Genomic DNA, 16,640 nt, shown 5'->3' on the forward strand with positions numbered 1-16,640 from the left:
TTTTATAAACATAGATTTCACCAAAATAATTCTTATCATATTTATGTGCTACAATGAATCATATGACATATCATTGTTACCTTTGGCTGTCAGTATAACTGGGTATAATTAATTGATAGGAGTCAGTGTAATGCTACAATAAATAATTAATAGGATTCAGTATAATTTTGCAGTAATTAATAGGATTCAGTATAATGTTACATTAATTAATAGGATTCAGGATAATGTTTCAGTAATTAATAGGATTCAGTATAATGTTACAGTAATTAATAGGATTCAGTATAATGTTACAGTAATTAATAGGATTCAGTATAATGTTACAGTAATTAATAGGATTCAGTATAATGTTACAGTAATTAATAGGAGTCAGTATAATATTACAATACTTAATTAATTTGAGTCATTATAACAATACAGTAAATCAAAGTGAGTCATCGATTAATAAAAAAAATAATGTTTTTCTTATAGATCACTGCAAACATATTTCTCATAAAATCAAACAGCACTTTTAATTTCCATCACAGACCACTGATGACATTCAGTATTTATTAAGATTCACACTTAACAGGCTCTCTGTAGTTCTCTAGTCTAGATTTCACCTAGAATCACGTTTTGTTTTGTGAAGAATACAGAATGTCATCTCTCTCCATATCAGCATTAAAAATACGGTAAAATCACGATAGCAAAGATCAGCATGCAAAGAAGTTCTTACTTAAGTTTCCTGTTGCTGCAGTTTTACATCCTGAATTTCCTCAAAATGTATTTTCTTAATTCTGCAAATCCGAATTACATGAGCCATGTCATTGGTTTTCAATCTGGATTACACATTTCGAAATTGTGCTGTAATTTCGATGATAAGTGCAATTGCATCCTCCTTATTGCACTCAAAATGAAATAAGCGTTAAATTCCATAGCGTATTTTTGATAATTGCAATTGAAAGACTTCATATTTTCCCACATTATGATTTCAAACATTCAATGACAGAAACAGACACATTTGCAGACGTAAACACGCTTCTCCCATGCCACTTCAATCCGATGTATTTCATGTATAATTTGCACAGATGAATCCAGTCCAAAATCACAAACTTTCATCGAATCGAAACAAAGTACCAAAATATATTCATTCCAGATCAAATGGAACAGTTGTTGCAATGCGCATTCATTCACAATATGACTGCAAATTTCAATTTTAACTATACACGCCATTTTCTTTCGAAAGTTATGTCGAGCGTGCGACTAAGTTCAAATTTATCTGGGCGGACTTATGTACGCATTAATAATGATGTCATTGTGTAATGACAAATCTGTGCTTGTGTATTTAATTTGGAATACGGCATTCATTCATTTACGTTGTTTCTTGTAGTGTATTTTGTTTATATAATTAAACCTTAGGTATAATAAAAAAATGAGCATATAATAAAAAACAAGTTCTTGCAGTATTCCATCCAAAATACTTGTTCATATTTTCCCATACAAATGCAGTAACCTATAATTATATTATATAAGAGACATGTAAAGAAACTTCCAAGCATTCCCATCCATGTCTGACAGTCAGCCTCAGTCTCCTACTCCTGTACACGAAGGCACTCGGCCATAATCAATAGTTCACTTTACTGCTGATATATTTTCTATTCATCAAGCTATCATTGATTTTTCTGCATAGTATTAGTGAGTTCGACGGGGTCTTTTTCAGTTAATCAGATTGTTGGATCCTAAATTGGATTTTAGTTTTATTGGTGACACTTTGACCTGGATTTTGCATATTTGAATTTTACTGTTTGAAAAACTTTTAAACAAGGTTTCATATATATAATGTTATAGGAGCAGAGAACAACGTCTGCCATCATATCAAAGCTCATACATTTATTTGCTATGTATGATGTTACACGAGCAGAGAACTCAATATGACATCATATCATGTAATACTATATGACATCATATCATTAACACCGTTTCCTTTGTATGATTACATAGGAGCAGAAAACATCAGACATTATATTAGAGCTTATAACGCTGTTTGCGTTGTGTGATGTTACAAGAGCAAAGAACATTTGACATCATATCATTTAACAGTTTTCTTTGTATAATGTTACAGGAGGAGAGAACATCATCAGACCACATCATTTAACAGTTTCCTTAATTTCATATTACAGGAACAGAGAACAACAACTAAGGCCATATCAGTGCTTATAGACCAGATTAAGCAAAGAGACCAAGATACCTATGAACAGTTTAAAGAATGTCTGGTCCTGGCCAAACGAGAAGATCTTAAAAAATTGCTGGAAAAAGAAGAGGCAAAACTTGCTGCAGAAATGAAAGAAAAACACCAGGGCACAGGTTAATTTTAAGCTCGTCTAATTTTAGATGCCAAGCGAGTCTATGATATGGTCTTTCATGCATCATTAATTCACAGTTTCTATTTACAACTTCTTCTCAAAATGCCTTTAACAAATTTGAAATAATCCAGGCATGAAGTTCTTTTAGATTTGTTCAAAGGATTCCAATACACAATTACAATTACATGTACTAATAATACAAAACCATTAAACACCTTCTCATAAACCACTCAGTAGAATTTGACCAAATTTGATTCAAGACATCCTGGTATAAAGATTTTTCACATTTGTTCAGTGATGCTGATCAGCCTTAAACCATTTCCTCAATTACTGAACAGAAAACCATGACATGACATCATCTAAAAAAAATACTCAGCACGATATAATTACATTTAACAGAAAGCATACTGGCATGAAGGTCTATCAGACCAATCCACCTAAAAGTATCGGCATTGCTTCGGAAACTGCAACATTTGACCAAAATTTAAAAGAAAGCATAGAATTATAGATGACTAAATTTTGTACATCACTAATTCACCTTGTAATTTTGAATGTGTTTATATACTGTAAGGATTGGGCTATGAACAGCTTCTTTGTAGTGAATAAGGCCAACGTATGAGGGCAAGGTAGAGATCCAGCAAGAATGCTGACTATGACTCTATAGAGAAAGGGATGTCATTTATATGATCTAGCAGCTATATGCTCCAAGCTTTTTTTTCAGCTGTACAGCTTCAGTATGTTGGTGTGATTTTACATTCACAAACTGATCAGTTATACCTGAAAGTAATATTTTGTCTACTTGCGCCTCTTAAATTAGGGCAAAGTTCCAATGCCACAAAGAGATCTGGCAGGAATGCTGATTATATGAATGTGCAGAGAAAGTGAACCGATATGTATTATCTCAGAACTATTTGCTCCAGTCTTTCCCTTCCTCTATACCACTTCAGAGTGTGTGTGTGACTTTGCAATCACAACTAACCGCTCCGGTGGCCTAGTGGTTAGAGCATCTGCCTTAGATGCGGGAGGTCGTGGGTTTGATCCCCGGTTGAGTCATACCAAAGTCTTACAAAATTGGTACTAACAGCTACCTCGCTTGGCGCTCAGCATTAAGAGGTTAGTGTTAGGACTGGTCGGCCTGGTGTCAGGATAATGTGACTGGGTGGGACATCATGCTACATGTCTGCAGCATGATGCCCCAGTGTTAGACATCACTATAAACTGTCACACTGCAGACATCATAGCGATATGACTGAAAAATTGTTAAAAGCTACGTTTAAAATCCAAATCACACACACACACACACACAATCACAACTATTACGTCAGTTATTCAAGCGAGTAATACTGTGCCTACTTGTGCCTCTTGCTAGCTCACCTGGCTGTGTGGCCAAGTAATCGTATGCTATGTCTCTGCCTCCATTGTCCTTCTTACATTATGTATATGGGTAGCCGTTGTAGCTACTTTCTTATAGGCTTAAACTAATAATGCATGGATCACAAGTTCAGTACTTGGCCAGGACAGCCCAGGTTGGCTGCATATGTGTGTCCTTGGGAAAGGCAGTTAGCACCATTTACCTCAGCTTTATGTAATGAGTACTATGTTAATTTTGCTTTCAAAGCCAGCAAAATAAAAATCAGTGAGTATCTATCAACACTTGCTATTTTCAGCTGATTATAAACATGTATAAATAAAACCCACTTGACTAGTACACAAAGGATTCCAAACTGCTCTCAGTTATGACTGTCATTACCAAAGATGTGATGTGATTTGGATTTTTAACATAGCCCTAACAGTTTTTCAGTCAGTTTGCTACGATGTCTGCAATGTGGCAGTTTATAGTGATGTCAACTGACCATTCAAGTCACTTCATTATAAATTTTTATTGCAAAACTGGATACACATGACGGCATGTAAATTATGCCCCTCACTTCTAAACTAAATATTTTAAAGTTATTGTCATAGATTTGGTATCTCGTCTGTAAGCAAACGTTTTCTTCCAGAGTTTGTTCCTCGAACAAATTATATAGATTAATTCTACTTAGATTAGAAAGAAACCTATTCATCTGACCTGGCAAAGTCATAGAAAGTCTTGTAATGAAATAATGGTTTCAGCACATTATCATCAAGACATCATATCAAATATGAATCATTTTGGATTAATTTTGCATCATCAGCAAGGAAGAAATCAATCTTTGAAAAGGAATGAAAATTTCCATTTCAAGGTCATTCTGACATCAAGATTTATTTTCTTCAGAATATAACTTCAATTACACAGCAACTAAAGGCGCCCTACTTTGACATTGTATCCATTTGCTGAGAAAGAAATATTCTACAGAGTTTGGGTTACATAGCATAAATGTGTTATGACACATTAGCTTTAATAAAATCCCAAATGGGGTTTTCTTCAGGCAAGGACTGAAACCATTTACATTAGGTCAGGGTCAGAGTGATTGGAAAGTTTTGGTCGGAACTGTCCAGATTCAACTTTGCTCTTGCAATGCCACCATACATGACGATTAAACAATATACAGATGTATTAATGTTCATTACTTGCACTGATATACAGGATAGTTAAACACAATACTGGTATATAGATCACCATTGCTTGTATTGAAAAACAGGACAAATAAACACATTGCTGGTGCATAAATCACCATTGATGTACTCATACTGATGTGAAAGACAACTAAACACAATGCAGATATTTAAATCACTATTACTTGCACTGACATACAGGATAATAAAATGCAGTACCGTTGTTAAATCACCAGTCATGTAGTCGTTCTGTGATACAGGGCAATTAAACTGAATGCCTAGGTGTAAATGATCATTAATTGCAGTGAAATGCAAGACAATTAAAAACAATGGAGGTTTATAAATCACTTTTTATGTAATTGCAATGCCATGCTCGACATCTAAACACAGTAAAGGTGAATGAATCACCATTCATGTACCTGCACTGACCATCAGGACAACTAAACACAATGAAGGTGTATTAATTACTATTACTTTCACTGACATGCAGGATATTTAAACACAATACAGGTGTATAAATCACCATCCATGTATTTTTGCTGACATCCAAGAAAATTAAACAATACAAGTGTATGAATCACCATTAAAATAATTGTGCTGACAAACACAATACAGGTATATAAATCACCAATCATGTACTTGTGCTGACATACAAGAAAATTAAGCACATGGCATATGTATGACGTACCATTTATGTACACTTAATTCCACACACAGGACAATTAAACAGATCATCCATATATAATGTACCATTTATGCACTCGTATTCACATACAGTACAATTAAAAAGATAATATCCATATATAATTTACCATTTATGTACTCGTATTCACATACAGTACAATTAAACAGATCGTCCATATATAATGTACCATTTATGTACTCGTATTCACATACAATACAATTAAAAAGATAACATCCATATATAATTTATCATTTATGTACTCGTATTCACATACAGTACAATTAAACAGTGCATCCATGTATAAGGTACCGTTCTTTTACTCTTGCTTAAAGACACATTAAGTTCAGTATAGTTAGGCTTATCCTACCTACCATGGGATTGGTTAATACTTTATTGTGTGCCTGGTGCAATATATTTTGTGTTGTGGGCAGTGTGTGGCAAACAATATGCATAGATATATAATACATTAATTCCTATTTTTTTCTTTTTTTTAACCTTCGCAAAGTAACTATATCACTTCAAAAAAGTGGTAATTTATTTAATTGGATATGAAAAGGAACTTTTTCAGTTTTGTATCGATAATGTATTTGTGCATACTTTTACATAAGACATTTTGTGTACGCCTGTTATGAAAAATTGGTTATATCGTCATAGTGTAGCAAAAAATATCCATAGTTGGCCAGGAATTTTAGAAACCATTTTATGTTTCTCACAGATGACACAATAAAGAATGAAAATTGTAACATTTTGATATAACATGGAACTTGTCTGAAATGATAAAGTTTTTTTTTTCTTAGAAACTTCTGTTAAACTTTATGTAAACAGCAGTACAATTTATGTTGTTTAAATTGCACACTATTAATTCTTTACTTTTTTTATTCCAGCCTAAAAACTGTAACTTAATTTAATCTGTTAGACCATTGTTGTACATTTCTTATTGATTTTGGATTTTTACTACTCTGCTACTGTGAACTGGTTTGACCTTTATACATTTCTTACTGATTTTGGGTTTTTACTACTCTGCTACAATGAACCTGTTTGACCTTTATACATTTCTTATTGATTTTGGGTCTTACTACTCTGCTACAATGAACTGGTTTGACCTTTATACATTTCTTATTGATTTTCGGTTTTACTAATCTGCTACAGTGAACTGGTTTGACATTTATACATTTCTTATTGACTATGGGTTTATACTACTCTGATACTGTGAACTGGTTTGACCTTGATACATTTCTTATTGATCGTGGGGTTTTGCTACTCTGCTACAGTGAACTGGTTTGACAGTTATACATTTCTTATTGATTTTGGGTTTTGCTACTCTTCCACAGTGAACTGATTTGACCTTTATACATTTCTTATTGATTTGGAATTTTTGCTACTCTGCTACATTGAACTGGTTTGACCTTTATACATTTCTTATTGATTTGGGTTTTCTACTACTCTGCTACAGTGAACTGGTTTGACCTTTATACATTTCATATTGCATATGGGATTTACTACTCAGAAATGATAATCAATGCTAGTTTTCATAGGTGTAAATTTCAAATAAATAGGAAAATATTTTAACAGATGATGAAAATATGGATAATATGCTAACAGTTTAGCCCATTTAAAAACTAGAGCCTTAGAATTGTACCAGTTGTTCTTTTAAATTTATTTTCTAACATTTCTCATCACACTAGTTCTCACTAAAGTGTGTTTAATGTAAAAACACTGAAAGTTGTCATGCATTCATTTGTGCTCAGTGTTGACCATATCCATATGTTGTCAATAATGACCATATGCATCCTTAAATAATCAGAATGGATCACATGTATATACTTAATACTGACCATGTACGTCCATGTGCACCCAGTATTGACCACGGGCATCCATATGATTGAACTGACTATTTACACTATGCATCCATATGTCCTAAATATTGGCCACATGACTCCATATGTTGTCAAAATTGGCCATATGTAACCTTGTGTATTCAGTGTTGATCACCGACATCCACATCTACTCAGTATTGACTACAGACATCCATCTATACTTAGCACTAACTACATACATCCATACGATCTACTCAGTATTGACAACAGACATCCATATGAACTACTCAGTATTGACTACAGACATCCATATCATCTACTCAATGTTGACTACTGACATCCATATGAACTACTCAGTATGGACCACATACATCCATCTGTACTTAGTATTGACTAAATACATCCATATCAGCTACTTAGTATTGACTACAGACATCCATATGATCTAATCAGTACTGACTACAGACATTCATATGATCTACACAGTATTGACTACAGACATCGATATGAACTACTCAGTATTGACTACAGACATCCATATGATCTACTCAGTATTGACTACTGACATCCATCTGTACTTGGTATAGACAACATATATCCATATGATCTACTCAGTATTGACCACAGACATCCATCTGTACTCAGTATTGACCACAGACATCCATCTGTACTTAGTATTGACTACAGACATTCATATGATCTACACAGTATTGACTACAGACATCGATATGAACTACTCAGTATTGACTACTGACATCCATATGAACTACTCAGTATTGACTACAGACATCCATATCATCTACTCAATGTTGACTACTGACATCCATATGAACTACTCAGTATGGACCACATACATCCATCTGTACTTAGTATTGACTAAATACATCCATATCAGCTACTTAGTATTGACTACAGACATCCATATGAACTACTCATTATTCAATACAGACATCCATATGATCTACTCAGTATTGACTACTGACATCCATCTGTACTTGGTATAGACAACATATATCCATATGATCTACTCAGTATTGACCACAGACATCCATCTGTACTCAGTATTGACCACAGACATCCATCTGTACTTAGTATTGACTACAGACATTCATATGATCTACACAGTATTGACTACAGACATCGATATGAACTACTCAGTATTGACTACTGACATCCATATGATCTACTCAGTATTGACTACTGACATCCATCTGTACTTGGTATAGACAACATATATCCATATGATCTACTCAGTATTGACCACAGACATCCATCTGTACTCAGTATTGACCACAGACATCCATCTGTACTTAGTATTGACTACAGACATTCATATGATCTACACAGTATTGACTACAGACATCGATATGAACTACTCAGTATTGACTACTGACATCCATATGATCTACTCAGTATTGACTACTGACATCCATCTGTACTTGGTATAGACAACATATATCCATATGATCTACTCAGTATTGACCACAGACATCCATCTGTACTCAGTATTGACCACAGACATCCATCTGTACTTAGTATTGACTACAGACATTCATATGATCTACTCAGTATTGACTACTGACATCCATCTGTACTCAGTATTGACCACAGACATCCATCTGTGCATGGTATTGACTACATATATCCATATGATCTACTCGGTATTGACAACAGACATCCATCTGTACTTAGTATTGGCTACATACATCCATCTGTACTTAGTATTGACTACAGACATCCATATGATCTACTCAGTATTGACTACTGACATCCATCTGTACTTGGTATAGACAACATATATCCATATGATCTACTCAGTATTGACCACAGACATCCATCTGTACTCAGTATTGACCACAGACATCCATCTGTACTTAGTATTGACTACAGACATTCATATGATCTACTCAGTATTGACTACTGACATCCATCTGTACTCAGTATTGACCACAGACATCCATCTGTGCATGGTATTGACTACATATATCCATATGATCTACTCGGTATTGACAACAGACATCCATCTGTACTTAGTATTGGCTACATACATCCATCTGTACTTAGTATTGACTACAGACATCCATATGATCTACTCAGTATTGACTACTGACAGCCATCTTTACGTGGTATTGACTACAGACATCCATATCGACTACTCAGTATTGACTACTGACATCCATATGATCTATTCAGTATTGACTACAGACATCCATATGATCTACTCAGTATTGACTATTGACATCCATCTGTACCTGGTATTGACTACAGACATCCATATGATCTACTCAGTATTGACTACTCACATCCATCTGTACTTGGTATGGACTACAGACATCCACATGATCTACTCAGTATTGACTACTGACATCCATATGATCTACTCAGTATTGACTACTGACATCCATATGATCTACTCAGTATTGACTACAGACATCCATATGATCTACTCGGTATTGACAACAGACATCCATATGATCTACTCAGTATTGACTACTCACATCCATCTGTACTTGGTATTGACTACAGACATCCATATGATCTACTTAGTATTGACTACAGACATCCATATGATCTACTCGGTATTGACAACAGACATCCATCTGTACTTGGTACTGACTACATATATCCATATGATCTACTCGGTATTGACAACAGACATCCATCTGTACTTAGTATTCATTACAGACATCCATATGATCAACTCAGTATTGACTACTGACATCCATCTGTACTCTGTATTAACCACAGATATTCATCTGTTCTTAGTATTGTCTACAGACATCCATAGGATCTACTCAGTATTGACTACTGACATCCATATGATCTACTCAGTATTGAAAAGTGACTTCCATCTGTACTTGGTATTGACTACAGACATCCATATGAACTACTCAGTATTGACTACAGACATCGATATGATCTACTCAGTATTGACTACTGATATCCATCTGTACTTGGAATTGACCACAGACATCCATATGATCTACTCAGTATGGACTACTGACATCCATCTCTACTTGGTATTGACTACAGACATCCATATGAACTGCTCATTATTGACTACAGACAACCATATGATCTACTCAGTATTGACTACAGACATCCATATGATCTACTCAGTATTGACTACTGACATCCATCTCTACTTGGTATTGACTACAGACATCCATATGATCTGCTCGGTATTGACAACAGACATCCATATGAACTGCTCATTATTGACTACAGACAACCATATGATCTACTCAGTATTGACTACAGACATCCATATGATCTACTCAGTATTGACTACTGACATCCATCTCTACTTGGTATTGACTACAGACATCCATATGATCTGCTCGGTATTGACAACAGACATCCATATGAACTGCTCATTATTGACTACAGACAACCATATGATCTACTCAGTATTGACTACAGACATCCATATGATCTACTCAGTATTGACTACTGACATCCATCTCTACTTGGTATTGACTACAGACATCCATATGATCTGCTCAGTATTGACTACAGACATCCATATGAACTGCTCATTATTGACTAAAGACAACCATATGATCTACTCAGTATTTACTACTGACATCCATATGATCTACTCAGTATTGACTACTGACATCCATCTGTACTTGGTATAGACAACATATATCCATATGATCTACTCAGTATTGACCACAGACATCCATCTGTACTCAGTATTGACCACAGACATCCATCTGTACTTAGTATTGACTACAGACATTCATATGATCTACTCAGTATTGACTACTGACATCCATCTGTACTCAGTATTGACCACAGACATCCATCTGTGCATGGTATTGACTACATATATCCATATGATCTACTTGGTATTGACAACAGACATCCATCTGTACTTAGTATTGGCTACATGCATCCATCTGTACTTAGTATTGACTACAGACATCCATATGATCTACTCAGTATTGACTACTGACATCCATCTGTACTTGGTATAGACAACATATATCCATATGATCTACTCAGTATTGACCACAGACATCCATCTGTACTCAGTATTGACCACAGACATCCATCTGTACTTAGTATTGACTACAGACATTCATATGATCTACTCAGTATTGACTACTGACATCCATCTGTACTCAGTATTGACCACAGACATCCATCTGTGCATGGTATTGACTACATATATCCATATGATCTACTCGGTATTGACAACAGACATCCATCTGTACTTAGTATTGGCTACATACATCCATCTGTACTTAGTATTGACTACAGACATCCATATGATCTACTCAGTATTGACTACTGACATCCATCTGTACTTGGTATAGACAACATATATCCATATGATCTACTCAGTATTGACCACAGACATCCATCTGTACTCAGTATTGACCACAGACATCCATCTGTACTTAGTATTGACTACAGACATTCATATGATCTACTCAGTATTGACTACTGACATCCATCTGTACTCAGTATTGACCACAGACATCCATCTGTGCATGGTATTGACTACATATATCCATATGATCTACTCGGTATTGACAACAGACATCCATCTGTACTTAGTATTGGCTACATACATCCATCTGTACTTAGTATTGACTACAGACATCCATATGATCTATTCAGTATTGACTACAGACATCCATATGATCTACTCAGTATTGACTATTGACATCCATCTGTACCTGGTATTGACTTCAGACATCCATATGATCTACTCAGTATTGACTACTCACATCCATCTGTACTTGGTATTGACTACAGACATCCACATGATCTACTCAGTATTGACTACTGACATCCATATGATCTACTCAGTATTGACTACTGACATCCATATGATCTACTCAGTATTGACTACAGACATCCATATGATCTACTCGGTATTGACAACAGACATCCATATGATCTACTCAGTATTGACTACTCACATCCATCTGTACTTGGTATTGACTACAGACATCCATATGATCTACTTAGTATTGACTACAGACATCCATATGATCTACTCGGTATTGACAACAGACATCCATCTGTACTTGGTACTGACTACATATATCCATATGATCTACTCGGTATTGACAACAGACATCCATCTGTACTTAGTATTCATTACAGACATCCATATGATCAACTCAGTATTGACTACTGACATCCATCTGTACTCTGTATTAACCACAGATATTCATCTGTTCTTAGTATTGTCTACAGACATCCATAGGATCTACTCAGTATTGACTACTGACATCCATATGATCTACTCAGTATTGAAAAGTGACTTCCATCTGTACTTGGTATTGACTACAGACATCCATATGAACTACTCAGTATTGACTACAGACATCGATATGATCTACTCAGTATTGACTACTGATATCCATCTGTACTTGGAATTGACTACAGACATCAATATGATCTACTCAGTATGGACTACTGACATCCATCTCTACTTGGTATTGACTACAGACAACCATATGATCTACTCAGTATTGACTACAGACATCCATATGATCTACTCAATATTGACTACAGACAACCATATGATCTACTCAGTATTGACTACAGACATCCATATGAACTGCTCATTATTGACTACAGACAACCATATGATCTACTCAGTATTGACTACAGACATCCATATGATCTACTCAATATTGACTACAGACAACCATATGATCTACTCAGTATTGACTACAGACATCCATATGAACTGCTCATTATTGACTACAGACAACCATATGATCTACTCAGTATTGACTACAGACATCCATATGATCTACTCAGTATTGACTACTGACATCCATCTCTACTTGGTATTGACTATATAACTACGCATTATTGACTACAGACATCCATATGATCTACTCAGTATTGACTACTGACATTCATATGATCTACTCAGTATTGACTACTGACATCCATCTGTACTTGGTATTGACTACAGACATCCATATGATCTGCTCGGTATTGACAACAGACATCCATCTGTACTTAGTACTGACTACAGAAATCCATATGATCTACTCAGTATTTACTACTGACGTCCATATGATCTACTCGGTATTGACTACATACATCCATCTGTACTCGGTATTGACTACAGACATCCATACGAACTACTCAGTATTGACTACTGAGATTGATATGATCTACTCAGTATTGACTACTGACATTGATATGATCTACTCAGTATTGACTACAGACATCCATATGACCTACTCAGTATTGACTACTGACATCCATCTGTACTTGGTATTGTCTACAGACATCCATATGATCTACTCAGTATTGACTACTGAGATCCTTATGTACTTAGCATTGATCATGTATCCATATGTATCAATATTGATTATATGCATCCCTATGTACTAAATAATGACCACATGAATCCATATGAAGTCAATATTGACCACAAGTGTCCATATATACTCAGTATAGATCATTAAGCACACCTTTCAAAGGGGCCCCGAGTGGCCGAGTGGTCTAAAAGGCTCTCCGTTACGGATCACTGCCATCTCACCTCTGTCTGCGTGGGTTCGAGTCTCGGATTCGGCTAATGTGAGTATGTGAGAAAGCTTGCCAGTAGCTTCTCGTGGGTCGGTGGTTCTTTCTGGGGTTTTCCCGGGTTCTTCCTCCACCATTAATACTGGCCGCCGTGTATAGCCTATCGTGTGCTGAAAAATGGCGTTAAACCCTAGAACAACAACAACAACAACAACACCTTTCAAGAATATTTGAATACAGCATTAGTTCCAACGGAGGCTAAAATTGATTAGCATTTAAGGTATTTCACTATCTGCCCCATGATCATTCTTTAAATTGATTATATTTGATGCCATAATCTACCATTTATTTTTGTAGATCCAGGAGCTCAAGAACCAAAGAGAAGAGCACATATATCTGCAACACAAAAATCCACTATTTGTCTTTTGATGTGAACTCAATGAATTTGTTTTCCGAAATACCATCAGACAATATCCTTTGACTTGTTAAAGGACTGCAGCTTATACAATAGACCATGATTCTATACCATCGGACAATATCCTTTGACCGCTTGAAGGAATGCAGCTTATACAATACATTGTGATTCTATACCATCAGACAATATCCTTTGATTAAATCTTGAAGGAATGCAGATTATACAATAGATCGTGATTCTATATCATCGGTCAATATCCTTCGACTTCTTGAAGGAATGCAGATTATACAATAGATCGTGATTCTATATCATCGGTCAATATCCTTCGACTTCTTGAAGGAATGCAGATTATACAATAGATCGTGATTCTATACCATCGGACAATATCCTTCGACTTCTTGAAGGAATGCAGATTATACAATAGATCGTGATTCTATACCATCGGACAATATCATTTGACATCTTGAAGAAATGCAGCTTATATAAGAAATCATGACTCTATAATATAAAGCTTGATATTTTTTTTCAAGATTATTATATCTGACTATATTAATTGTACAGAATTGCAACAATTGTGTGATTTATCTTGCTGTATGTCATTACATTTATTTGAAAGTGATTATCTTCAGACAATTTATCTTCAGTTCTTATATTTAAATGCATAGAACTTTTATTTAAATCAGTACCATATATCCATTACGGTGTTGATATGTCATAAATTGTAACACACACCTACATAAAAACAGATTAAATCAAATTGCCAACAACAAACTGCAGCACCCACAGCCAAGGCTTCTGTAACTACTATACTAACAAGTAAGACTCCAAAAACTGCACTACCTACAACCATATTGGTATATACTTTTAATTTCTTTTGTGTGATTGATCTTTTTCCATGACTGAGTTTTTGTGTGTACCTGAGTTTTACATGTTTATAAGTTATAAATATTCTTTACTGCTAACTGAGTTCCAAGGTCTAACCCTTTTACAAACTAAAGAATGTCCTGGAAGAGAACTTGTGACCCACATCCAGGTTATTTTATCGCGTCCTACGTTTCTATATGCAGTCGAGGTAAACATAATTATTCATTCCCGTTTTAAGTTCCTTATGTGGAATAATGTATTCTTGTATTCAAATGTAGTCTGATAGGAATTTAAGGTGCTCATTGAAATTATGGACTAAAACACTACTTTTGAATGATTATGAATTCAAAGATATGTTGGATTCTATAAATGGGACACTACAAGACTATTGGTCCATAAGCTCATTCAAAACTGTTAGTACGTCATCACATTCAAATCTTAGAATTTTTTTTTGAATACTCTACACTTTTGGCCTTGTGATAGGATTTAATTCAGAAGACTGTAATATCCTTTTAAATTTTCACTTTGTATTATAGAAAATTAATTTTTTCTTGAATTTTACCAAACATGTTGTTTCTGCTTCTTTTTGCTATTTAGTTTAAGGCCACTGACACAAATCATGGCCTCATCCAGAATATGAATTTCTTTAAAACATTTTAGAGCTATTTTTAAAATAAATGACTATACAGTCTGAACTTTTTAAAAATTTCCATTGCCCCTAGTATAATGAATTTAATTTCTGATATTTGAGAAATCTTTAGCGAAACCAACAAGTAATAACAATGTCTCTGAAATCTGTCGATTTTTATAGACAAATTAAAACAATTACAGTGAAATGGACAAGAGTTCATTAGACTTTATTATTACGAAATGGACTTATGTGCAAATTACATTGTATGTACACTTCACTGTCAGAACAACACATTGCTGATTTAAGATATGGTTAAGGATCTTGAATAGTTTTGAGATTGTATTCTAGTCATATCAACAAAGGTTTATGAATTGTGCTGAAGAAACACGTCAAATTTCCTACAGAAAAGGAGCAATGCTTTTTATACATGTTGCTCAGCCAAGTAGGTTGATGAAGCTTACAGTAAACTCAAGTAGCTCACATTAATTGAAGAGTACAATAATTGTGTCCATAGTGATTCCAAGAACTATCTCTGTGAGCAGATAGTGAAAACTTGGGGAATTGCTGCCTGTAATACGGATGATTATTCCTTGACTAACAAAGTTTCATTTCTCATGCAGGTTAATGTTGAAACAAAACTATAACAGTCTCATGCAGGTACTTCCAAATCTCAAGCGGACACAACTTATAAAAATCAAATTTATGATACAAACTAATCAGAAATCCTTATACCCGACTAGGTGCACCTATTGTAAGAAGAAAGTACATGTTATTTATGATTGCTACGGGTTGTATAATAAGCAGCACGTTAACAACATGGCTTATTTTTCAAAAAGGTCAAAGT

The 16,640-nt window shown here is 34.8% G+C and overlaps 1 protein-coding gene across 1 annotated transcript in view; it reads left to right on the forward strand.

Annotated features, from left to right (window-relative positions):
* LOC149794615 (uncharacterized) overlaps positions 1-14,533 on the forward strand; it is a 66,310-nt gene extending 51,777 nt beyond the window's left edge. The window contains exons 12-13 of the mRNA XM_089966609.1: positions 2,157-2,340; positions 14,244-14,533. Of these exons, the coding sequence (XP_089822735.1) occupies positions 2,157-2,340; positions 14,244-14,320 (261 nt within the window). The 3' untranslated portion in view covers positions 14,321-14,533. The remainder of the gene's footprint in view (positions 1-2,156; positions 2,341-14,243) is intronic.
* Positions 14,534-16,640: the final 2,107 nt, after the last annotated feature.

This window comes from Sinohyriopsis cumingii, chromosome 8, assembly GCF_028554795.1.
Source record: "Sinohyriopsis cumingii isolate HCF-2022 chromosome 8, ASM2855479v2, whole genome shotgun sequence".
In the NCBI taxonomy this organism is placed as follows: domain Eukaryota; kingdom Metazoa; phylum Mollusca; class Bivalvia; order Unionida; family Unionidae; genus Sinohyriopsis; species Sinohyriopsis cumingii.